Source organism: Salminus brasiliensis, chromosome 15, assembly GCF_030463535.1.
Source record: "Salminus brasiliensis chromosome 15, fSalBra1.hap2, whole genome shotgun sequence".
NCBI classification, from domain to species: domain Eukaryota; kingdom Metazoa; phylum Chordata; class Actinopteri; order Characiformes; family Bryconidae; genus Salminus; species Salminus brasiliensis.
Window position 1 is genome coordinate 7,403,601 of NC_132892.1, and position 26,321 is coordinate 7,429,921.

The following is a 26,321-nucleotide window of genomic DNA, read 5'->3' on the forward strand; positions in this document are numbered from 1 at the left end:
TACAGATAATGAAATAAATTGTGAAGCCCTAACATTGACACAAATGGGGAACTGAAGTCTGCTCTGGGTACTCCAAAGTATTACTGAACTAGGCTTGTATTTGTGCACTTTCAGTATTTTTGTGTAGTTATCTTATAAAGGTTGTTAACCTGCCAAACTAACTTAATAAATAGTTGGATTTCCTTTTAACACATTTTGGTTTTTTTTCCCCACAGAGGTAGAACTGGAAAGATTCGAACCTTGTCCTTTAAAACTGGAATAATCTCTCTCTGCAAAGCTCATCTTGAGGATAAATACAGATGTAAGTTGTTCTGTACTTTTCCTGTCAGATAATATTTTCAAGTCATTTTCTGACCCAGAGCCTTTTAATGGTTATTACTTACCTAAAGTAAACAAATCTTGGCTATGTTCTATGCATTTGATATGAATAATCTCATGACTGATGTGTATCCCAATACAAATAGTGTTGTCTTACAAAGTTTTATATATATATATATATATATATATATATATATATATATATATATATATTATTATTATGTTGCTGGAATATGATATTTAGCTAATGTGTTCAGTAGACCAGTTAAAAACACATCACTGAAGAAAGATGAACAAATTTAAGCCTTGAGCTTTCATATATTTTCCTAGGTGTACAAAAGGCCATTTGACTCCTTTGTCTTGTCTGATAAACAGTGTCTGCCTTGTTTGGGCTATTAATTGTAAAAAGAAATGTATAAATATGCAAAGCTATGTGTTAAAAATTGAAAAACAATCTTTTGATTCAAAAACTAAATATCTTGTGATTTTAATATGGTTGGTTTTGTGTTGAAACTATTTTTCTATTTTTTGACAGTGGCAAAAAAAATGTCTGATTGGGTTTACTTCTTGCACACTTTTGATAAATCAACGTGTGTGCTCTCTTTTTGATGGTAGATTCTGTACTTTGATTTTAGCTGTGGCAAGAGCTACCTGTCAATGACATTTTACGATTGTTAAAGATTTCTTTATGCATTTTGTGGTCTGCTGTTGGCCGGGTCAGGACGTCCTTGCAAGTTCAGGCCATGTTTGCACTCGTTGCCCTTGTAAATTACAGTACTCACAAAAAAGTTAGGGATATTTGGCTTTTGGGTGAAATCTATGGAAATGTGATTATTATTGAAAGTCGGGCATTTTAAGTAGAAGCATACAGTGGTGATTTCCACGATTTGAACTATTTATTAAAAGAAAACCAACAGTAGTGGTTGGTATACCCCAACAAAAATATGTCGACGTCTCAATATCTTGTCCTTATATAATTTATATATATCCACTTAGGAAGCAACACTGATTGACAATCAATTTCACATGCTGTTGTGCAAATGGAATAGACAACAGGTGGAAATTATTGGCAATTAGCAAGACACACTCAATAAAAGAGTGTTTCTGCAGGTGGGGACCACAGACCACTTCTCAGTACCTATGTTTTCTGGCTGATATTTTGATCACTTTTGAATGTTGGTGGTGCTTTCACAGTCGTGGTAGCATGAGACAGACTCTACAGCCCATCAAGTGGCTCAGGTAGTGCAGCTCATCCAGGATGACACATCAATGCCGAGGCTGGAGGCACTACCAGGAGACAGGCCAGTACACCAGGAGACCATGGCCATGGAGCGCAACAACCCAGCAGCAGGACCGCTACCTCCGCCTTTGTGCGAGGAGGAACAGGAGGAGCACTGCCAGAGCCCTGCAAAATGACCTCCAGCAGGCCACAAATGTGCAGGTGTCTGCACAAACGGTTAGAAACTGACTCCATGAGGATGGTATGAGGGCCTGATGTCCACAGATGGGGGTTGTGCTCAAAGACCAACACCGTGCAGGACGCTTGGCAATTGCCAGAGAACACCAGGATTGGCAAATTCACCACTGGCGCCCTGTGCTCTTCGCAGATGAAAGTAGGCTCACACTGAGCACATGTGACAGACGTGACGGAGTATGGAGACGCCGTAGAGAGTGATCTGCTGCTGGGTCAGTAATGGTGTGGGGTGGCATTTCTTTGGAGTTTCCATTCTCAGACCCCTTGTGAGACCATATGCTGGTGCGGTTGGCCCTGGGTTCCTCCTAATGCAGGACAATGCTAGACCTCATGTGGCTGGAGTGTGTCAGCAGTTCCTGCAAGATGAAGGCATCAAAGCTATGGACTGGCCGTTCCCCAGACCTGAATCCGATTGAGCACATCTGGGACATCGTGTCTCGCTCCATCCACCAACGTCACGTTGCACCACAGACCGTCCAGGAGTTGGCGGATGCTTTAGTCCAGGTCTGGGAGGAGATCCCTCAGGATACCATCCGCCACCTCATCAGGAGCATGCCCAAACGTTGTAGAGAGGTCCTACAGGCACGTGGAGGCCACACACAATACTGAGCCTCATTTTGACTTGTTTTAAGGACATTACATCAAAGTTGGATCAGCCTGTAGTGTGTTTTCCACTTTAATTTTGTGTGTCTTCAAATCCAGGCCTTCATTGGTCAATAAGTTTGATTTCCATTGATGATTTTTTTGTGATTTTGTTGTCCGCACATTTACCTTTGTACAGAACAAAGTATTCAATGAGAATATTTCATTCATTCAGATCTAGGATGTATGTGAGTGGTCACTTTATTTTTTTGAGCTATATATATATATATATATATATATAACACACCATGATTGGAAGGGCTGTTTAAATACCAATTCTAATTGAACCAGGACATTTATTGGTCAAGTCGTGGATCAAAAACCTGTTTTGAATTTTGTCATTAAGCTCCTTGGAGAATAGCAAGTTGTGCAAGTACTGAAACATTGAATAGTTGAACATGTGCATTTAAAAATTTAGAGAATGTCACATTAAGTTCACCTGTAAAAGTTAGAGTGCATTTTAGATTCACCCGAAAGCCAAATATCCCTTAAGTTGTGAGTAGTGTATTTTGAGGATAGTGGAATGGCTAATTTTGAAGTGTTTTGAAATTTTCTCTTTGCATTTTCAACATTCCTTCTAGGTAAAATGGCATAAAGACAAAGCACATCATTTTCTTTTCAGCCTAAGAAGTGTATTATGCCTAAAGGCATTTTCATTTCAAGTTGACATGCAATTGCAAAATGCCTTCAAGTGACTTTTCATCTCATAAATTTTTTTTTTTTTTTATTCCTGAAAGTTCTGTTTAGACAGGTTGCCAGTGCCACAGGTTTCTGTGACCAGCGCCGCCTTGGTCTTCTGCTGCACGACTCAATCCAGATCCCCAGGCAACTAGGAGAGGTAGCATCGTTTGGAGGAAGCAACATTGAACCTAGTGTACGCAGCTGCTTTCAGTTTGTAAGTGTGTTTTTATTATTTTATTTATTTATTTATTTATTTTATTATTATTGTAAAATAATATTATATATTATTATTATTATTAATATTATTATTATTATTATTATTAACCTAGCTACCTTCATTCTTCACAGTTAACATGGGTTCTTGTTCTCAGACGTTATGTCTGATTAATGGCAAACATGTCCTCTGTTACTGTGTCCAAATATTTCAACTTTGGATTTATTTGTCCAAAGCACATCGTTTTTTTTTGGTTTTTTTTTTTGACAGCAAGAGTTTCCTTCTTGCACACCTTCTATGAAAATCAACAAGTACTGCCTTTCTGATGTTCGATACAGCCTTCTTTCTGAAACCCTAAATATTTGTAGTGCGGTTTGGCGCTCAAAACTTGTTATTGATATAAAATGATCACTAGATCACACTTCATGGTTATATGCCAATCCTGGACTTGATAATACAAGCCAGGTGTTCCTATAATGAACAACTTCACCTATGTGTTCAATAGTGGTTGGTGTGGCGCAACAGATAACACCACCACCTATCATTGCGTTACAACAACACCATGTGGGTTCAATTCCCGGTCTGGGTGACTATGCTGCGCTACACCAATAAGAGTCCCTGGGCAAGACTCCTAACACTACATTGGCCCACCTCTGTAATACGAGTAACCTTGTAAGTCGCTCTGGATAAGAGCGTCTGCTAAATGCCATAAATGTAAATGTAAATATGCATTGACCTTAACTAAGACTAGAGGGGGGGGTGGGTACATTTACTTTTATCAAAGAACTGTAAATGTTTCTGATCTCAGAAGCTCATCTTTATTTGTACATATTTCCTCATAGCAGCAAATTGGGTAATTGGTGGACAAATACTAAACAATGACATTAACCTTTTTTTCAAGCCTTATGCTTAATTCATTTGTTACATTTGAAGCCTTTTCAGTTCATTATTGGCATTGCAATAGCTTGATGGACTGGGATAATAAGCACAATTTGAGCTGAAGTGCCAACTGACCGGTATAAGCGCACATGCATGTCATTATATATAAATTCATTGACCATCTGCTAAAGTGTCTCCAGATGCTGTTGATAGAGTCTGAAAATATTATTTTACATGCAGAACCAGACATTCAAGTAATATGTAATTTATTGTACTGGTGCCATAATTTCACAGGTGTTTTTGTTTGTTTGTTTGTTTTTTGGTTTTTTAATTACTTAAGGCAAATAACAAACCAGAGCTAGAGGCTTCAGTTTTCCTTGACTGGATGCGTTTGGAACCTCAGTCCATGGTCTGGCTCCCTGTACTTCACCGTGTGGCAGCAGCAGAAACAGCCAAGCATCAGGCAAAATGTAACATCTGCAAGGAATGCCCCATAATTGGCTTCAGGTACTTGAGAGAGAGAGAAAAAAAACATTGCAGTTCATCTGCTGTTATGGTTGTGGTGAGTATATATGTGTATAAATATCAGGTCTAGTTTTAGCAGAGTTGTTGAACTATGAGCTTTTTTCTAATGAGATGTGCCTTTGTACAATACATTTTTTTTAGTCTATTACATATTAGTAAAGGCCATAAGTTCAACTGAAGAATGTGTACATTATGAATTGTTTTACTTTGATTCTTTTTGTAAAATGATACATTTTGGCATACAATTACACAATTCATGTATGTTGGTTATTGTTGGGGCAAGTCAGACATGAATTCTACATGGTTAGTTGCTGTTTGAATTAGACAAGCTTTCTAACTTCTATAAATTCTGCCTAAAATATGATTAAATTTTAGACCATTGCTATGAGAATGAGATATGTGCCAGGGGTGTCACTTAAAGTAGCTGAATTCATTAAAAGGAGTCTCTACAAACATTTGGATACCTAATGTAGTTTACTTTATTTCACAGATGTCTAGAGCCATTTACCACCGTAAGTGATTAAAAATAAGAATTTCCACTAGCTATAATTACACACATCACATATTTTGAAATACTTCACGTATGCAAAAATATAAAAAAGATCAAATGGATTTTGCAACCTGCACATCATTTATGGCAATAAAAGTCTCCCCCCAGTGCTGATCACACACAAGCTTCAGCATGTTTAAGTTAAAAATAAATCTGCCAAAGATGACAATTTTACTGCAGCTAATGTTATATATTGTGACCTCCATTGGGAGGCTTAGTTGTAAACGATGCCACTTACTCTGGCATGTAAAGTCTGTACTTGCTTGGAAAGAGTCGAATTAATGACTTGTGCACATGTCAAAAATCTATAACGGGTATAATGAAAAGTTATTTTAGCCATGTGTGACCCACACACTTAGTTTCACAACCAGTGAACTTAATGTTACTACTTATTTAATTTTCATTCTTAAATTTCTATTTTTAATAGATTTTTTTTTTGTCTATGTATTTTTATTTTATGTTTTGTTTTGTTTTTTTTGTTTTTTACATGTGCAAATTATTTTTTGAAGACACCAGTTTTCTTTGTGTAGTTATATTACCTCAATATCTCAATATTGTTAAAATAAAGATCAGGTGTCTGTATGTTTAAATATGTTAAAGAGACCAATGTTTTCATTAGGATTTGACATGACTGCGTTGTACACTCATTCTTGTCAAGCCTACTATTGTCTTATTCCAAAACTTTTCTATTCAACAGGTACAGAAGCTTAAAGCACTTTAATTATGACATCTGCCAAAGCTGCTTCTTCTCTGGTAGAGTGGCCAAGGGACACAAGATGCAGTACCCCATGGTTGAATATTGTACTCCAGTATGTTTAGCCATGTCATGTCTTGATAACTATGTATTAGTCTGATGTTTTTTGATATATAACAACTTACTGGTAATCTTTACATTTTGTATTGGTGTGCTTCTCATAGCATTTAGGAGCAAGTTGTCAATTATTTGTGTTATTCCATTATTAGACAACCTCTGGAGAAGATGTGAGAGATTTTGCCAAAGTGTTGAAGAATAAGTTCAGGACAAAACGCTATTTTGCCAAGCATCCTCGCATGGGTTACCTTCCTGTACAAACTATTCTGGAGGGTGACAACATGGAAACGTAAGTCGTACCTTGTATGTGTGGTGGGGGGTGTGCCTTTTATGTGTGATGGGAGTGTGCCCTGTCTGTCGGTTGAGGAGTGTGCCAAGTATGGTGTGGGCCACATTGTGACAAGAGAAGTTGAGAGGAAGAAATCAGAATTTCATGAAAAGGATACACCTCTAACTAAGCTTAGAGTGGATCAAGCATGCTTTGGGGTCATGTTTCAGGCAGTGGCACAGGGAAGTACAGGAAAGTACTTGACCAACTGCTGCAAGTATGTCCCATATGAGCTAATATTTAATTCACTGATTCCTACCTTCTTTGTGGAGTTGCTAAGTCCTAGAACTGCCCTAATGAGTTGCCTAGTTACTGAATTCTTAGTCACTTGAAGGCTCTATATACGATTGTAATGCGATATCATTTCAGCAAAATTCAAGTATAGAAAAGTATAGATCATGAATGTCTTTCACCTTTTATTTCATAAATATATGTTGTAAAAAAGGACCTTCCACTTTAACTTTTTCAAACCACGTTTTGTGACCTGTAAATAGACTGCCCAATCAGTCTGTGTAATCTGTGCTTTTTAAGACTGCTACTGTGTTTTCGCAATTTCGAGATTTTCGAGATTCTCAAAAGAATGTGTATTTTCTTCATCAGGTTGTCTGCTCCACATCTAAACTACACACCATATGTAAAGCTGTGAGTTGCCATTAGTGCTTAGTGTTCCCGTATAAAATTTTTACAAACCAATATTCCTTTTTGTGGTACTTGCCGAGTTTTGCTTTAAAAGAAGCAGAGTGGCTCATTGTGTGACTGAGCTGCATTGTCTCTAAGTGTATTCCTAATTTATTCAACATTGTACTGTCAGTTGCTAGTAGGAGGTGTATAAGGAGGAAATCCTTGTCAAAAAATACTGACCATTGGCAGTTGTTTCATATGTTTTAATATTTATTTTGTATATGCACACACACACGCACATACATTATATTGCCATCATATAGTGAATATCCACTCGCCCATCCAAGTCATTGAATTCGGGTGTTCCAATCAATTCCATGGCCACAGGTATGCACCGCTACTGGGTGGTGGTAGGATATATTGGACAGCAAGTAAAATCAATTCTTGAAGGATTATGTGTTAAAAGCATGATAAATGGACAAGCATAAGAGTGTTAGATGCTTTTATTTTATTTATTTATTTATTTTTTACATTATAATAGCTTGTTGCAAAAATAGTGTTCACCTATTTTCACTTTAAAAATCAACAAAGTTTGTTTGTGCTGGGGTTTGCCTCTTTTACAATCATATTAATGATTTTCTGATTTGTATTTGTTTGTCTTGCAGTCCTGTTACACTCATCAACTTCTGGCCTGTTGACCATCCGTAAGTACTTTAAGTACAAACAGACATTTATACCAACTTCGGTAGATATATAAATGGTTTAGTGAGGGACAAAAAAGCTCTTTGAAATATATAATCACATTTATATGCACTCTGTGTATACATGACTTTTTTGTTCATATAAGTGGTATCAGACAATAGTAACATTCTCATGATTACTTTGTACTGGTTCATTCTTACTTCACTTCCTTAAGCAGGAATTGGTCTGATTTCAGGTAAGGAGGTGTCATAGTTGCAATGCACTACTCATGCAGTTTTGTGCAAGTGATTTTTTATGTTGTATGGGTTGGATTTAGTCTTCAGTCATGTACACATATATGGTGACAGTGTGATAACCAACTAATAGGAAACAAGTGAATTTAGAAAACTAGTCTCTGGGTGTTCACCTGTCCTGCACAAATCAGACTCTTTATATAATTATAAGGCTGCATGAACTGTAAAGATTTTCTGCTTAAAAGATTAGAATTTTCATTTTTTGCTTTACAGGCATGTACTATCTAAGTAACTATATCATTAGGTGATATTATATCAAGCAAAAAAATGATGCAACAAAAAGTGTCCAATTGACATACAATGTTGCACACTTGTTCTAAGCTAAGAAGTGCTACTCATATTTCAGGTCATAAATCATGTCATAACATTTTCTACAATTGCTTAATACTTGGAAAAACATACTTTTTCAACTAGTCTTTGAACATTTGGATTCTGTTAGCTAGTAATTATATGCATGCATGTTTGCCACATGAGGTCAAGATTTCTGTTCATGTAAATAGTTAGGTGAATAGACAATGAACTCCAAAAGGCAAAAATCTTCAACATTTTACAGTGTATGTTTTTGTACAATTTAGAGTGTGAAAAGAAATAGAGCGCCATTCTCTCTGATACCTTTACCAGGGTCTTAGACCTTTGGCTTTTTAAAATGGAAAATCCCCCTGTACAAGACTCTTAGCTGGCTATTAAAACATAATTTGAATATTTAGCTCTCATAAAAACAATAGATTTCACTTTTGGTTTATTATACTGTCCATTCAAAACATTAATTAATTAAAGTAATAGGTAGTCCAATCTGTCTAGTAAAATCAATAATTGCGACCCAATCCAGTGGACGCAGAAGTGAATTTGACAATTGTAAAATGATCATTTCAAATAATTACACTAACATTCAAACGTATATCTGTTCAGTGTGTCCTACTATGACTTTTACATTTATGAGGTCACAATATTATAAAGTAACTGTCTGCCAAATATATCTAATTGGTACATTGCATTAGCATTTGCCACAAAGTTGTCCAGCAGAAATGATGTGAGGCCAATAATTGTTTTTCTCTGTGTAACAGATTCATACTTTTGTATTCAGCCTTATTGGGCTAATTCGTGCTTTGACCCCATTTTCATGTACACTAATTAACATTTCTTTCTGTTTACCTATTCCGTTTCCTTTGTTCTCTGTTATTAATAGTCCGGCATCTTCACCACAGCTGTCCCATGATGATACTCACTCACGCATTGAGCATTATGCCAGCAGGTAAGATATTAAAGATGGTATGAATTGGCATCACAGTGTATAATCAAGCTTTTCAGGACATTGGCTTGCCCCTCTTGTTTGTCTCGTCTCAACCGGAAATAGAAGCACGGTTTTATAACAGCATTTATAACACCCCCCCCCCCCCCCCCCCAAAAAAAAATAAAAATAAAAGGATAATTAAGTGACTTACCCTGATTAAAAAAGATAATACAAGGTATAATGTGAGTTAAACCCCAAATCTTATCTCTCTCTTATCTCTCTATGTACGATTGTAATGTGATATATTTTCAGCAAAATTCAACTAATGTTTCCTCATGGAAAAAAGTCTGGTGTTTGTACTCTGCCCCGTGGGAAACAAAGTGGCTCGTGCAAAGAAAAAAGGAAAGGGACGGGAAAGAGACTGCTTATCTGGCAGTATGAAGGAGAGATGGATGAGATACAGACAAAAAGGAAAAGATCTGCAATGGGTTTTATGGCCACAAAGCTCAAAAAGATATTTGCTAGCAGAATAGCATTATGGAAGCCCAGTGTAGGTTGAAGCAGACAAAACACAAAAATCCAGTTGAACTAATAAAAGGCTAATGCTTTAAAATATTTTGTTGAAACGTCTAAAACGTACTTACATTTATTCTACAAGTTTGGTTTATGTTAATGCTTTTTTTGCAATGCAATTATTTTTGTTTTATGATGTTTTACTCTAAATGTGTGTATATAACTCTTCATGGAACAGTAAATATTTTTGTATCTTACACAGGCTAGCTGAAATGGAAAACAGGAATGGCTCATATGTGACTGAGAATATTTCGCCTAATGAAAGCATGTGAGCTTACTTGCCTTTTTGTTAATGTCTTTGATAAAGCTTGGAAATTGAATTAATCTGATTTCAATTGTTCCTGATTACCATTGATGACATGCCTGAGGCCTGACTTGCCTTAGCAAAGCTTGAGTATTAATGATTTTTTTTTTTAACCAAACATTATATATATATATATATATATATATATATATATATATATATATATATATATATATATATACACACACACACACACACACACACACACACACACACACACACACAGTGGAGGAAATAAGTATTTCATCCCCCACTGATTTTGAAAGCTTGTACTCTGACAAATAATTAAACAGTGAGAGATGGAATAGTTAGCTTCATTTTAACAGTGAGAGATGGAATATCAAAAAGAAAGTCTAGAAAATGAAATAATATTTTTTTAAAATAATAATTTGCATTTAATTGAGAGCGCTTAGTATTTGATCCCCTAAAAACCATGACTAATGTTGGCTCCCACAGACCACTGATGCACCCTAATCTCAGTGAAGTTGTTGCCTGCATGAGAAACACCTGTCCCAAATTGTCACCTGTGTAAAAGGCCACCTGCCAAGACCTGCCTGACACTCCAACATCTCCACCATGGGCAAGACTAAAGAGCTGTCTAAAGATGTCAGGGACAAAATTGTTGACCTACACAAGGCTGGAATGGGCTACAAAGCCATAAGTAAGAAGCTGGATGAGAAGGTGACAACTGTTGGTGCAATTATTCGGAAGTGGAAGAAGTACAACATTACTGTAAATCGACCTAGGCCTGGAGCTCCATGCAAGATATCACCTTGTGGAGTCTCATTGATCATGAGAGAGGTTAAAAATCAGCCAAGAGCTACATGGGAGGAGCTAGTTAATGATCTCAGGGCAGCTGGGACCACAGTCTCCAAAAAAAACATTGGTAATACACTGAGACGTAATGGTTTAAAATCCTGAAGTGCACGCAAGGTTCCTCTGCTCAAGAAGGCTCATGTCCAGGCCCGCCTCAAGTTCGCCAATGAACATATTAATGACTCCGAAAGAGACTGGGAGAAGGTGCTGTGGTCAGATGAGACCAAAATTGAACTCTTTGGCCTCAACTCAACTTGACGTGTTTGGAGGAAGAAAAATACAGAATATAACCCCAAGAACACCATCCCCACCATAAAGCATGGTGGTGGAAGTATTATGTTTTGGGGTGTTTTTCTTTAAAGGGCACAGGCCAACTTCACCGCATCGACAGGAAGATAAACAGTACCATGTATCGCAAAATCCTGGGTGGCAACCTCCCTGCCTCTGCCTGGGTACTGAAAATGGGTCGTGGATAGGCCTTTCAGCACGACAACGACCCAAAACATACAGCCAAGAAAACAAAGGAGTGGCTTTATAAGAAACATATCAATGTCATGGAATGGCCTAGCCAGTCTCCTGACCTCAATCCCATAGAAAATCTATGGAGAGCTGAAGCTTCGTGTTTCCAAATGCACGGCTAAAAACCTTAAGGATTTGGAGATGATCTGCAGAGAGGAGTGGGCCAAAATTACTCCTGAAGTGTGTGCAAACCTTATAAAAAAAAAACTACAAGAAACATCTGACTGCTGTGCTTGCCAACAAGGGTTTTGCCACCAAGTATTAAATGATGTTTTACTAGGGGGTCAAATACTTATTTCCTTCAGTGAAATTCAAGTTAATTTTTATTTCTCATTTCATGTAATTTCCTCAGTTTTTCTTTTGATATTCGATGTGTCACTGTTAAAATAAAGCTGGCATAAAATTATGAGACGTTTCATTTATTTTTTGTATTAAAACATTTAAAGTCAGTGGGGGGTCAAATACTTATTTCCTCCACTAAATATACACATTATATACATTATATTATACATATTTTGTATGTCTGATTAGTCTACAAAGTTTCTTAATTGTTCCTCATTATAAAATTTGTTTTAAAGTTATATAGGTTTCACATAGTAACACAGATCATCATTTTGGACAGAAAACTGTGGCGCATTAACACTGATACTTTTTGTACATTTTGTTTGTTTAATAAATGAATGTTTGCAGAATGCCTTTGTCACTAAGCAGATAACTTGACATTTACCAGGTTCTTGTTGTTTCCAAAAGTATATATTTTAATGTGCAATTCATTTTGTACATTAATTAATATAATAAAACCATTGTAATTGTCCTCAGGCTTTTGAGAATCCGTTAACTAAGATGTACAGACTTGCATTGCAGACTATTTTTAGATTTTTCATTTGCTTAAAACATAAAATGCATTGGCATATGTAAAGGGTAAAGGGAATGTAAATTCTTGATTTACCACTGTAATATGGGTACCTATACTTTCAGCTATTCCGGGTGGTGATTGTATTTATATGCAAATTATATGCTGTTTTGATGTTTATGCTCTTAGATATATTGGGTCTTATTCATGGCAGGGATGATGAACATCTGCTCATTCAGCACTACTGCCAGAGCCTCAATCAGGGCTCTCCCTTGAGCCAGCCGCAGAGCCCTGCACAGATTCTCATATCCATGGAGGGTGATGAGAAAGGAGAACTTGAGAGAGTTCTCGGTGATCTGGAGCAGGAGAATAGGTATGCAAAATCTAATGTATCTTTGTTATTCTTTAGGTTAGCTAATTACATATTTAAAGTAAATATAGATTTTGAACACGGTTTGGCCTGATGCATTATTCTGCAATTCTATTTTATTCTTCATATTTTAGGAAGCTGCAAGCAGAGTATGATCGCCTGAAAAAGGCTCATGACCACAAGGGGCTGTCTCCGCTCCCCTCACCTCCACAGATGCTGCCAGTTTCACCTCAGAGTCCTCGTGATGCTGAGCTGATTGCTGAAGCAAAATTACTGAGGCAACACAAGGGTCGATTGGAGGCAAGAATGCAAATTCTGGAGGACCATAACAAACAGCTGGAATCTCAGCTTAAACGACTTAGACAACTACTAGAGCAGGTGGGTAGGGCATTCCATTAAGACAATTTTCTTATGTCTTATTTGACAGTGTACATAATTATCATTGACTCTTTCATTGACTCTGAAATTCATTTAAATATAAAGGGCTACAGTGTCCCAAAATACACTGATTAGCCATACACATGATCAGCCTCCTGAGATGCAACATGATTCGTTCAAGTGTGGGCTAACACCAGCATAGCTGAGAGAAAGCGTTAAGGAACATGTGGCCTAGGCAAGGCAAGAGAGTTGGACTATATGCTAAGCTAAAAGCCAGGCCACACAGACCGGCGCTGTCTAGTTTACTGCTCGCATATATTTGTGACACTGGAGCTGGCTTTTACAGTTTCTTTAGCTGGTGTGTGAGAGACTCAGAGCAGAGTTAACTCATGAAAAGCAGCTGATCCAGATAATATACCTGGTCGCACACTCCGATTGTGTGCAGCAGAACTGGCTGATATTTTTTATGGCCATATTTTACCTTTCTTTAGCACATAAGCTAAATCCCACCGCAGTTGTGCCACTCCCAGTGGCTTGTCTTAACGACTTTAGGCCAAACGCTCTTCAGTTGTAATGAAGTGCTTTAAAACACTCATCTTGGCACAGAACACTGTTTTTGACACTCTGGACCCTCTCCAGTTTGCATATCGTCCTTCATACAGCTCTAGAACAGCTAGAGAGCAAAGACAGTTACGCAAGAATGCTGTACATTGTTTGAAAAAGCTCCACACTCTTGGACTGGCACCCTCCTTGTGCAACTGGGTGCTGGATTTTCTGATGGGCAGACCCCAGTCTGTCAGGGTTGGAAACCACACCTCCAGCACACAGATCCTAAACACTGGGACTCCCTCTACTCCTCAGGAGGGCCCTCAACACAACTTTTGTCCTCTCTGGCAGACAATTCAGAAGTGTAAAATCAAGAACCATCAAATTGTGAAAAAGTTACATCCCCCAGACCACCAGGGCTCTGACCACATTGCACCGGATGGCCCTCCCTCCAACCACTGTTTTATCTCACGCTCTTTCAACATAAGCATTTGTTCAGTAATTTTAGGGTTTTTAATGTTATGGCTGATTGATGTATATTAGATAGACAACAGTTAAAAATAAAATACAATGGATTAAAAAAATAATTAAAATATGATGCCCTTGGATCTTTGCTATCAGACGCACATCAGACATATAACAACAAGCTTAGACTCTCAGCTTTCCAAAACACGCCAATCAGGTGTCAAGTTATGATGATACACAGCCGAGTAGGTGGAAGGTAAACAGAAAGCTTCCCTCAGGAATACGCATTCTGTTCCAGCGCGTTGCAAAAAACACTTTTTTTTTTTTTTTTTTAATTTGCCAACAACAATTTAAAACTCCAAACTCAGAAATCAAAGCAGAAAATATTTCATGGGGTTGAAGAATTTGTTTGTGTTTTTCTTCATATACCACTGCAGATCAATTTCTGTTACAAACTTCAAGCCTCAGGATGTGGGTGTGTAATTTCAGGCGGAAAATGGAAAAAAGGACTGGAGTTTTAAGAGGTTAATGTTGTTTGTAAAATACAGGGGTGTCCACAAAAGGCCTGTGATGGCAGGTTTTATTTTCTAAAACAAATGGGAACTCTGGCTCAGTTTTTCATTTGTGTTCCTTCTTTGTTGGAATAAAAATCTGCAGTCACACTGGCCCTTTGCAGACACCCCTGGTGTAATATGATGTTAGTTTCACATCTTTGATCAAATAATTTCTGTGTATTTTAAACTGCAGCTTTCCTTTAGGATCAATAAAATACTTAAATAATAGCTCTTAGCATTTATTTAATTAATTTCTTAGTTAATTGCATCCAAGTTTTTCATTTTCAACAGTATGATTTAATTGAAATTAAACAAAGTGGAATGAACTACAATAAATTGTATTTACTGTAGTATTACTAATTGTATTTAGTTGTATTAGAAAATGTTTTTGGGGGGCGGGGTAGTAATCTATGTAGAATGTGTCTAAGTACTTTGGTTACCAACTAGAAATGAAAATGGTCCACAGTAAACAAATAGTCACACTCTGTACTGTGTTTGTTTTGTTTGGTTTTGTTTTTTTAAATGACCCCTCCTCCGCTGAGGAATATCATAGTAAATAAACTTTAAATTAATCAAAATATATGACAATATATTTGTGTTTGCTTATTTGTTTTTGTTTATTTATGGAGGACAGTACAGAAAATTGGGCCACACTGTTTACAATTATAATTCAAAATTGTTTTGTTAGGCTTAATCAGTTTTAAAGATTAACTTAATGTAATGTCTATTAGTTATTGTTAAAGGTCTGTTAAATAAATATTTACATAGGTGTTAAGTGTTTATGTAAAGATATAAGATGCAAATGAACAAGGCTTAACTGCAGCAGCAGCATTTTTTATTGTTGAAATGTTGAAAATGAAGTTAAATGAATAGGATATACATCAAATTCTAAGTTGCTTTAGCATGAACACAGAAAAAATCTAAAACATCTGATCCTTAATAATGACAGTTTATTGTTTTATGTGTTTTAAAGCCAAAATCTTCTGATTTCACTCTTGTCCATTTCCCACATCCAAGTTCAAAGTTGTTCTATGCATAGTTGAAAATAATGTTCTGGTAACTTTCCAAAAGTTAGTGACCCCCAAATTAAAAGTTGAAACCTTAAAACCTTAAAAAATCTTTATGGAGCTATTTTGGTCAAAGTCTTTAGACCAATTTTAAAATGGCCACCTACATATTGTCTTGATCCGCTGGGACTGACACAAAGAGGGTGAACACTCACAGGGGATGGACCAAAGCGAGAGAGTTTATTATAGAAATAAACAGACAGACAGAACACAACAGTTAAGGGGGGATAACATTGAACTAAACAATAACTTTGACAACAGAACTGGACAAAACAAAGAGCACACCTGGGGCTGACGCGAGATGAGAGCTAGGCTAGCGAGCCAGGGAGCGCTCTGAGCTAGAGAGAACGCTAACCAAAACCAACAGGCCGTGCCTGGGTGAAAACAAGGAAAACACAAAACCGCGCTGGTCAGGCGCTTCTGAACTTACGTGACCCCAGAGCTGAGGGAACCGCTACCGAACCTAAGAGAGGGCTAACTCCCCTGAATACCAGGGATGCTTAGAGCCTGTCTTTAAGCCAAAGACTGTGACGTAGCTTCGTACCTGAAGCTACGGGAGCTAGGCTAAGTCCCCTGAACGAGCGCTTCCTGAACCTGCCGAAGAGTAGACTTCAGAGAGCTGAGAGTCTGAGCTGGGCGGTAGCTAACCCGGTTCTCCAAAGCAAAGGAGGGTAGCCTCTAAGCTATGAGGCTATCTGCAAACCCAACGGACCCACACTGAACCACGGTGCATCAGATAAAACACTGGACACCGTCTAAGTTACACTGAGGTCTACAGAACCGTAGGACGTTACGACGTTAATCCTCGGCACTGGCTGCTGGCTCTAGCCCTCCTTAAATATGTCAACCCTCAGGTGAAACACATTAACAGAACGTGAATCAAACACAAAATAGAGAGTCAACATAAGAGTCCGTGAATCACTGAGACGGAAAGATGTTCTGTCTTATGAAGTTCTGCGCGCCGTGGCACGTGACCGACCCCGACACGGGCATGACACATATGTTAACATGTGGATAGCCATATCTTTGTATCCATGCGATTTGGCTTACAATCACATATAATGTAAGATAAATACATTTTAATTTATATTTCTTTATTGCATTTTTATTAATAATAATAAAGCAAATGCTTTATTATTCAACACTACTTGAATGTTCTTACCCTTTCCTGAATTATACAAATGCCATACAATATAACAAATATGCTGAATGAATGTCATCCAACCAAGGCATATAAAAGTAAATAAAATCTAAGGATTTCAATAAGTAAATGCTTTTTGTTTGGATAAGTTGCTAGATATGCTGCTTCTGCCTTGGTAGAAATGACACCTTTTGGAACGAGGAGTTTACACTTTATGCACCCTTTTTTCTGTATTTTTTACAGTGTAGCCAAACATCATTCAGTACTAGGAATGTTTCACTCATTCATTATATTCATGATACTGGATTTACGATTCTACATATTCCACCACCGCCATTCCTGTACCAGGTGGTGATACAGCCTGTCCACAGTGCATTTGTAGAATGTCCTGAATATTCAGGGATTCATACCAAACCTCCTCAGCTGTCTGAGTTAGAAGAGGTGCTGTTGTGCTTTGTTTGCCACCCATGTGGTGTGTTTTGTCCATGCCAGTTTCTCAGTGATGTGAATACCAAGGAACTTGAAGTTGCTGACTCTACAATGTTTCCATTAAAGGGAATAGTGTGAACTAACTCCTGTTTTCTGAAGTCCACTATCCGCTCCTTGGTCTTGCTGACGTTTAGATAAAGATTGTTTTCCTGGCACCAGTGTGACAAGAAAATAACCTCCTTTCTGTAGACTGCCTCGTCATTGTTGAAGATCAGGCCCATGATTGTCGTGTCATCAGCAAATTTAATGACATTGGAGCAGTGTTTGGCTGTGTAGTCATAGGTACCCAGAGCTTGGATGTCAAGCATTGGGGGAATGATTGTGTCGAATGCTAAACTGTAGTCAACAAACAGCATTTTCACATACGTGTTCTTGTCTGGTTGAAAGAGCGCAGTATACATCATCAGTGGATCTGTTCCGTCTGTATGCAAATTGCGATGGATCCAGGGTGGCAGGTAGTGAGGAGCAGATGAGATCTTTTTACCAGCCTCTCAAAACACTTGCTTATGGTCGAGGTTAGAGCAACCATGTGCCAGTTATGTAAGCAGGTAATGCTGGCTGTCTGGTAGAGAAGTGTTAAAGATGTCTGCAAAGACTCCAGCTAGCTGACTGGCGCATGCACTTTCTAGTACTTTGCCAGAAGTGTTGACACACTTAAAGAATCTGTGCACATCAGCTACGGAGACAGATGGTGGGTGGGACTGAGCAACAGAGGGGGGGCTCTCTCAAGGAGAGAAGCATGGTTGGCCTCGAAAATAGCATAAAAGCAGATTAGATTAGTCTGGAAGCGCAGTTTACCAAAGAGCAAGAGCTTCCCTTAAAGTCTGTGATTGTGTTTAACCCTTTCCACAAGCTTCTGCCATTGGTGGAGTTGAACTGTGCTTCTACTTTGGCTCTGTACTTATGTTTGGCTGCTTTTATGATCTTATGGAGAGCATAGCTGGCAATTTTATTCTCCACCGTATTCCCGGTTCCAAAAGCAGTGCTACTTGCACTCAGCTGTGAAAACTTCACAGATGTGCCAAGGCTTCTGATTGGGGTAAACACAAACGGTCTTTGTGGGCATAACATAATCAATACACTTCCTGATGAATCCGGTGACTGAGTCTGTGTATTCGTCCATGTTTGACGAAAAAGTCAAATTTATTTGTATAGCGCTTTTTACAACTATTGTCACAAAGCAGCTTTACATAATTAGTAATTCGTGAAAGACAGAGACAAAAAAGAAATAACGCAAGAAGACATGAAGGATCCAAGACCCCCAGTGAGCAAGCCAACGGCAACAGTGGCAAAAGAAAAAACTCCCTCATAGTTTGAGGAGGAAACCTTGGGAGGAACCAAGACTCACAAGGGGGAACCATCCTCCTCTGGTCAGAACTATTTAAACATTATTGATAAAAGTTACCAAACCATCTATACTGTTGAACTGCTCTGATTATAATCATAATATATTAATCATGGTGTAGATAGTTAATAGTAGTGATATTAATAGTGGCAGATAGTTAAGAGTCCAATTAGGTTTTAGCATGGTCATTAGACCGGTAGCAGTGGTAGGAGGGTGTGCCGGTGGTCTGGCATGGGTGGTGGTGGGTGCAGGGCCTGCTGGTTGTACTGGTAGGTGGCAGCTGGTCTGACGCAGGTAGAGGGGACCTCAGCGGGCAATCTTCCAGCAGGTTGGGCTGCGTGGCCATTTACTTTGAAAAGGTAAAGAGCAGAGAATGTTGAGCAGTATCAAAGTGTGTCTGACTACTCCGGCAGGCCTAATTAAAAGGAGAGAGCCAGAAGGTAACGCAGTCATGGGAGCTCCCTACTAGCGTCCATCTGCTCCACCGTCCACAAACCTGAGTGATTGCTTGTAAGCAGCAAGACGACAGCTCCAGCATCTTGGTGTACTACAATTCCCTGTGTCCGCGAACCCCTGGACCTACAACCTTTATCTAAGGGCAAACATTAATTACCAAAAGCTAAACTAAACAGATGAGTTTTCAGGCTAGATTTAAAGATTGAGAATGTGTCTGAGTCCCGAACATCATCTGGAATGTTTTTGGGGGGCTTTATAAGAAAAGGCTCTTCCCCCTGCTGAGGTTTTCTGAATTTTGGGAACTACTAAGAAACCAGCACCCTGAGATTTAAGTAATCTTGATTGTTCGTAATATGTAATAAAGTCCCGCAGGTACTCAGGAGCAAAGCCATGTAGGGCTTTATATGTTAATAAAAGAATTTTGTATTCAATACAGAATTTAACTGGGAGCCAATGCAGTGCTGATAGAACTGGACTGATATGGTCCAATTTTCTAGTTTCAATAAGGACCCTGGCTGCAGCATTTTGAACCAGCTAAAGTTTATTGAGGTTCCTGCTGGACCAACCTGACAAAAGTGCATTACCGTAATCTAGCCTTGAGGTAATAAAAGCGTGTCCTAGCTTTTCTGCATCCTTGGGAATTTCCCCACTGCGGGACTAATAAAGGACTATCTTATCTTATCTTATCTTAGAGATAAGGAGTTTCTTAGTCTGGCGATGTTCCTAAGCTGCATAAAGGCTGTCCTACTATTAGCTATATGTTGCTCAAATTATAAATCTAAATCGAATATGACACAAAGAGTTTTAGCTGCTAGACCAGGAATAATGGAAACATCTGCCAAGTCTAAAATGAAGTGTGATAGTTTATTTATAGGGTCTTTTGGATCTAAAAGGAGAACCTCGGTTTTGTCACTGTTAAGAAGAAGGAAGTTATGTAACTTCCAGAGTTTTATATCCTTTACACAATCCTCCATTTTTTTAATCTAAATTTATTGTCAAGTTTGGCTGATATATAGAGCTGCATATCAATCTGTATAACAATGGTAATTAACACCATTTCTGCTTATAACTGAGCCCAGTGGTAACATATGTAATTGAAGTGGTCCTAAAATTCAACCTTGCGGAACTTAATCTTACTTAACAAATACAAAACAAAACATTTAGTCCAATTCATCAGATCTTTGAACTTCTCCTATAAATTTGTTGCAGTTACAAATGCTTTGGTATTTACATGTTAATTATTTTTGTTTGCATTGGAACAACAAAAAGGCTGAGGGTGGACAGTGCACATCAGCTATTCAATTTGATAGTTTTTAGTTTTTATAAAAACTTTTTAGGTTTTATATTGTGTATCCGTTATTTCAGTATTCCATTATTATGTTTTATTTTATTTATTTTTTAGGTCAGAGGAGGTTCTTCTTTTTCAGTCTTATTTCCTCTTAATCCTTTTTTCTTCTGATCTGTGGTTTCCATCTCTTTTTGGGCAGATCTTGCAATTTATTGACTGATCAATTTGGATTTTAACTGCGTAATAACGTAAAGTAAAATATTTATAGTGGTTCGAAATCAATATGTGCAATATTTAGCTGATTAATTATTTATTAATTATAGTTGATAAAATTGAATTGGTTGTACCAAGCAAACTCATTTTAACATATTTTTAATGGTAGGTGTAACAGCCACTGTTAACTTTTGGTTATTTTGACAACTATTTGTTTTTCGTTTCTGTTGGTTAGAGATCACAGTACATAGAAAATATACAAGGTTGTTTGGCACAGTGAGATTTATCTATAGGGTCATTCCAAAACCAGGTTTAAGAACACAAGTCAAGTATTTTGGTGGTGGTTTCAATTCCCTGAAATACTCTTCATGTGACTCTACATATAAACTGAGAGGGATGAACTAGGATATAGATAGAAATTATTTGCATACATATCACAAAAATATTTTTAGAACTAACATAACATTACTCCCTGTCCTACAGTGAATTACAATGTTAATTAAGTTAGCATTAATTTTTCGACATTACATAGTTTACATTAATTAGGGTTTTCACCTATTTTGCTGCCATTTTGCAAATGTTAGTCATTACTTTATTCTCTGAATTATGTGTGTCATAAGAGTTAGGTTTTAGGTTAATATTGTGTAATGTAATTGTCTAATTATCTTGTCCAGACCTTTAATAGAGTGAATAATACTGAGCTGGGTGTCTCTGATGTGAGAGTCTTGAGAAGGAAGGAAAGAGATGTTGCCTTCACTCTACTCACCTTTTGTATCAGGAGTAACACCTCATATCTATACCCAGAATTCTGTTGTCAGTCATTTGTTTTTTGCACTATAACAAATGTATCGGTATACAGCTGCATTGCTGAGATCATATGATAATTAGCTTAATGTGGTAGGCCAAGTACTGATCCTGTTGTTTGTGGTGCTGCTCTAATGCTTTCAAAATATTAGCAGTAGTTATAAGTAATCAAGACTAACTCTGCACCCATTTGTTTACCTAATTTGTTTGGTTCCTTTTTACCTATGTCCTAGCCACAGACTGAGTCCAAGGTGAATGGCACTGCCCTGTCCTCTCCCTCTACTGCCTCCCAGAGATCTGACACCAGCCTGGCCTCATTTCGTGTGGCCGCAAGCCAAACCACAGAGACAATGGGTAAATTTCCCTAAAAATGTAACTTAATGTTTGAAATAGCCATTATTTTTAATTCAAGGTAACAGATTTCATGCATTCAGAAAGAGATTAAATATTGAATCTAAAAACATTTTAGATTATTTGCATTTAAGTCCAATTTGTGTGCTTTTGATCAGAGATACAAGTAATTGTAGTACACGATTTTGTGACTACAACTTTTCTGTAAAGCATGTTTGGTTTGGCATCGGGGTGGAAGGTATAGAAAAATATTTCCAAATGTATGTTAAATGGTAAAATATGGTAAAATAATCAAACAATTCAAGCAGTTTAATTTTTTTTATTTTTTTTGGTGGATAATGTTAATGAGATATTGGACTAATTTAATAAATGAAGAATTTGTACAATTAATTTTAACGCTTAGTTTAAAGTCCAGGCTGGTCTCAACAAATAGCTCCTGTGTGGAGTTTGTGTGCTAGAGTTTGCGATAAATGCTTTCAAATGTATATTTATATTATAATTAGTGTAAATAACAAAATGGCATTAGTGCAGTTAACAAAGTACTTATTTATTTTTAACATGCAGCAAATCATAACATTTATTTAAATAACAATTTATTTAATTGAGATAATACTTAGGATGTTGTTGATGGTCACGTACAAAACATGGCATTAGATTTACATTTGGCAGCAGGACAGTTTTCAGACAAATTAGAATGTATTAACTTTTAAGTTGCTATGTAAGGTTTAGGTCAAACAGTCCCTCCAGTACGAATGGCACCTCAGATGAAGATTGATTGTTTTAAGATTTGAACACTGAACATCTAACCTGTAAAGCACGTTTTTGACATTAGTTTGTTTTGTGTTTTTTTTTTTTTTTTTTTTTTTTTGGTCAGCCAATGTAATCTAAGTACGCTAAAGCTGAGTGTGTTTAATATCTTCTTATACAGTATGACTGATTGTGCTGGTAAGGTGAAGTATTTCTGCAGTAACTTTCTTTTTAACCAGCCATAATCTAAGAGTAAAAGGCTTGCAGTGATATGAGGTCTACAGATAAACAGTTGCCACCCTTTGACACCTTTTACCTGACAAATTTTAACATACTTTGAGTTGGAAAGAAGACCACTAAAATTTACTTTTATTGTCACAGGCCATTAGCACAGGTGTAAATTGAGTATAACTGCATAGTCCCTTGCAGTAGAAATACTAAATATATACACAATAAAGTTCTGAATATGTACACATTAACTTGCGCTGCAAATACACTAGCACTGATCCAAATAAACAAGCACATTAGATAAGATAAGATAATCCTTTATTAGTCCCACAGTGGGGAAATTCTCAGTGTCATGGCAGAAAAGGGATAGCAAAACACTTGTCTATCTACTCGCCAAAACATAGATAAATTACCACTATATACACAATATAAATAAGTAAAAAAGCAATAACAGTATTATTTACAGATTATTTACAGATAATTAAAATGACTCTTAATGTGTAATCTATAAAATAAACACATTACGTGTCGCTATTTACATTTTGGCACAAGTGTGACAAGTGGAGAAAAAAAAAAAAATCTGTAAAAAAAGTAAAAATAAAAAATTGTATCTGAGCGGTTTAGTTACAGTAGTGCAGGGGCAAAGTGGGTTTGTATGAGATGGTGAGTGTGGTGTAGTTTGTCCATAGAGATTCTTAGTGCAACGATTCGGATGAGCAGTGTGTGTGATGGCTTATGGGGAAGAACCTGTCACGGAACCAGTTGGCTTCTGCATTTCCTGCCACTCTGCAGCTGTAAGAACAAGTTGTGTTCCTCGAGACTGGTTTGTGTATAATTCCAGAAGATTTGGGAGCTGAACCCTCACTGTGCGCTGGGCTGTCTGCACCACCATGTGCAGAGTTTTCTGCTTTTAGCGTGGCGCAGTTCTTGTACCAGGTAGTGGTGATGCTAAACATGAAAAGAAAAGAAAAACTGTGGCTTCTTACATCAGAAAGGAGCTAAACATAACAGCTTTCTCTCACATAAAGATGTGTTTATTTGTTTTAGTTTTCATATAGGTTTGGGAATCAGTCCTTCGTTTGAGTCCCACCATTTTGGCTTCAATTGTATTTATTTATAAGTCTAAGGAGCATAGTTCCACCCTCCACCTGTGCCTCCCTGCAGCATAGTGGCGCAGGATGCCAAGTGCCATACAACAGGTTGCTGGATCAAACCCAGAAGAGAAAAACCTTCCCCTAAAAGTGCAAAAATCACACACAAATAGTATTTATTTTATCCACATATACTATTAGACATATAGAAATAATGAATGATGATACTTGAATTATAATAGAAATGGTTAATAAAAAACATGAAATCTAGTAACAATTTACAGATGCTGTAGTGTACAACAGTACCTGAATCTAACAGTCTTTCTATACAGATGTATGTAAATAAAGGTGCAGCATCTGTAGAATACAGAACCTAAAGATGCTTAAAAGTATTATTGAAAGTAACTAAGGTTTATTTTGTACATCAGGTGGTGATGAGCTGCCCAGTCCCTCCCAGGATGCAAGCACTGGACTAGAGGAAGTGATTGAGCATCTAAATAATTCTTTTCCCTATTGCCAAGGTAAGAAGTTTTGGACCACATTAGGACAAGACAAGGTTAACAAATATTGAACAAATGTCGGTTTCCAGTTAAATTTAAAAGCATGTGCCATTAAAAACATACTTAGTTTGCTCTTTGTTTGCTTAAGTAAACAATTGACCAAATGTAGGTGTGGGTGAGTTGTTTTTTTTTTTGTTTTTTGTTTTTTTTTTTTGGGGGGGGGGCATGTTTAAATTACATAGGCTTGGAACTATGCTAGGCATTGTATTAAAACATATTGTTTTGGTCTTAATATTTAAAAGCCAGAACAGATGCAGTGGTTATGCAGAGAATGGCTGGAAATAAAAATTTTGCATAAAGAAAAAATGCCATGTCTCACAAATTGAAAGTAACCTCACTATTCATTGTTTTACTTTTTAAGGTATCGTCTACACTCTAATATAGCAAATATTAAGAAATAGTCTTCTCCACAGTTTAATTTCAAATTAAAATAATCAGATGTGATTAAAGTACATGCCATAATACTAATTTAAGGGTGTTTGCTTACATTTCAGATTTACCAAGTTGACAACACCTTTTACACAGTTTTTGCACAGAAGTCATTGTGCTACTGCCTTTAGCAGTTACATCAGAATGAAGATAGTTATGTGCAAAATAATAGCAGTGTGTTTAGAACAACGGAGAAAAAGCTCAGTCCTCATAATAACATGTATTTCCTTATACACAAAGGTAGCACATTCAATTCTAAATGGGAACAAAATATCAGTTTTTAAACTGAAAATGAAATGTTTAAAAAAAAAAGTGTCTATTTTCATTTATAAGCTTGAATATGTACAGTATAAACTGGAATTTGTTTACAGATTTAGTTTTTTTTGTTAATCACTAAACTAATATTTAGTTATATAACTAAATTATTTATTAATTATTTATTTGTGATAACTGTTTTACATATGTGTGGCATAGAGTCAACTAACATCTGACGCCTGCGAACAGATTTTCCAGCTCTAGCTTCTAGCGGATTGCAGTCTGGGGATTTGGCGGGCCACTTAAAAACATCAATCTTTTTGATCTGGAACCAAGATGTTGCCATGACTTTAATTCAGTGCTTATGGGTCATCTCACAAACTGTCGGTGGCCTTTAGACCCGATAAGAAATTCTTTATGCCAGTCATTATGTTCTCTGGCAAGCTGTAATCCTTTCAACATGTATTTTTTTCAGTAATGGTACTTTACAAGGGTTTTTTGCAAGCCATTTTTGTTATTGTATGACTTACACGGATGGAAGTATGTCTGGAACGGCTAACGGGGGGGGGGGATAGGAGACCACTTAATTTTTTTCTTAAATTTGCATGTGTTTGGCAGCCATTTTATTACATTTCAAACAAAGCTGAGTTACCTGCAATTGCATACTATTAATGGCATTAAGTCATTTACAGAATTGTGAAAGACTAGTGGAGATCCTGTCAAGACAGAAAGCTGTAATTGGTTAGTAGTGATGTTTGAATACTCTCAAAGTTCAAATATTAGTACGGTGTTGTTTAAATTTGAATAACTAATTTGCATTATTTGAGTAGGTGTCATTTCTGTAAATAAATGCTCTAAAGGGTTTTATTTGGAATTTAGGGGAAATGTTGTCCATGCTTTATGAAATGCAACGCAAATTTTAATTTTCCTAAACATTGCCAATAAATAGTATAGTATATAGGAGCTGTATGACTGTGACCAAAATAGATCCCCCATCCCTCATTAATAATGCAATATATAGGGGTGAACTATTAATTGCATTAAAGACATCAATCAACAGTTAAATATACACACTTTTTTTTTTAATCAGCCTGTAATTTGACATTTCTTCATGACCATTGTTTTTTTTAATTATTTAAATTTGACTTGAGACTTACTTGACTTATAGCAGGGACTCGACTTGACCTGCTGGAACTTGAGACTTGAAAGT

At 37.0% G+C, this 26,321-nt stretch overlaps 1 protein-coding gene across 8 annotated transcripts in view; it reads left to right on the forward strand.

The window, feature by feature from the left end:
• Positions 1 to 26,321, forward strand: part of dmd (dystrophin) — a 126,125-nt gene that overhangs the window by 94,144 nt on the left and 5,660 nt on the right. For 5 of the 8 annotated variants that reach the window (XM_072658015.1, XM_072658014.1, XM_072658017.1 and 2 more), the window contains 12 exons: positions 216 to 301; positions 3,172 to 3,329; positions 4,549 to 4,715; positions 5,981 to 6,092; positions 6,247 to 6,383; positions 7,709 to 7,747; positions 9,225 to 9,290; positions 10,045 to 10,110; positions 12,549 to 12,707; positions 12,839 to 13,082; positions 21,684 to 21,804; positions 24,296 to 24,388. In XM_072658015.1, coding sequence (XP_072514116.1) covers positions 216 to 301; positions 3,172 to 3,329; positions 4,549 to 4,715; positions 5,981 to 6,092; positions 6,247 to 6,383; positions 7,709 to 7,747; positions 9,225 to 9,290; positions 10,045 to 10,110; positions 12,549 to 12,707; positions 12,839 to 13,082; positions 21,684 to 21,804; positions 24,296 to 24,388 — 1,448 coding nt within the window. Of the gene's footprint in view, positions 1 to 215; positions 302 to 3,171; positions 3,330 to 4,548; positions 4,716 to 5,980; positions 6,093 to 6,246; positions 6,384 to 7,708; positions 7,748 to 9,224; positions 9,291 to 10,044; positions 10,111 to 12,523; positions 12,708 to 12,838; positions 13,083 to 21,683; positions 21,805 to 24,295; positions 24,389 to 26,321 lie in introns of those variants that run through there. The other 3 variants (XM_072658019.1, XR_011977596.1, XM_072658016.1) reach the window with 3 other exon arrangements.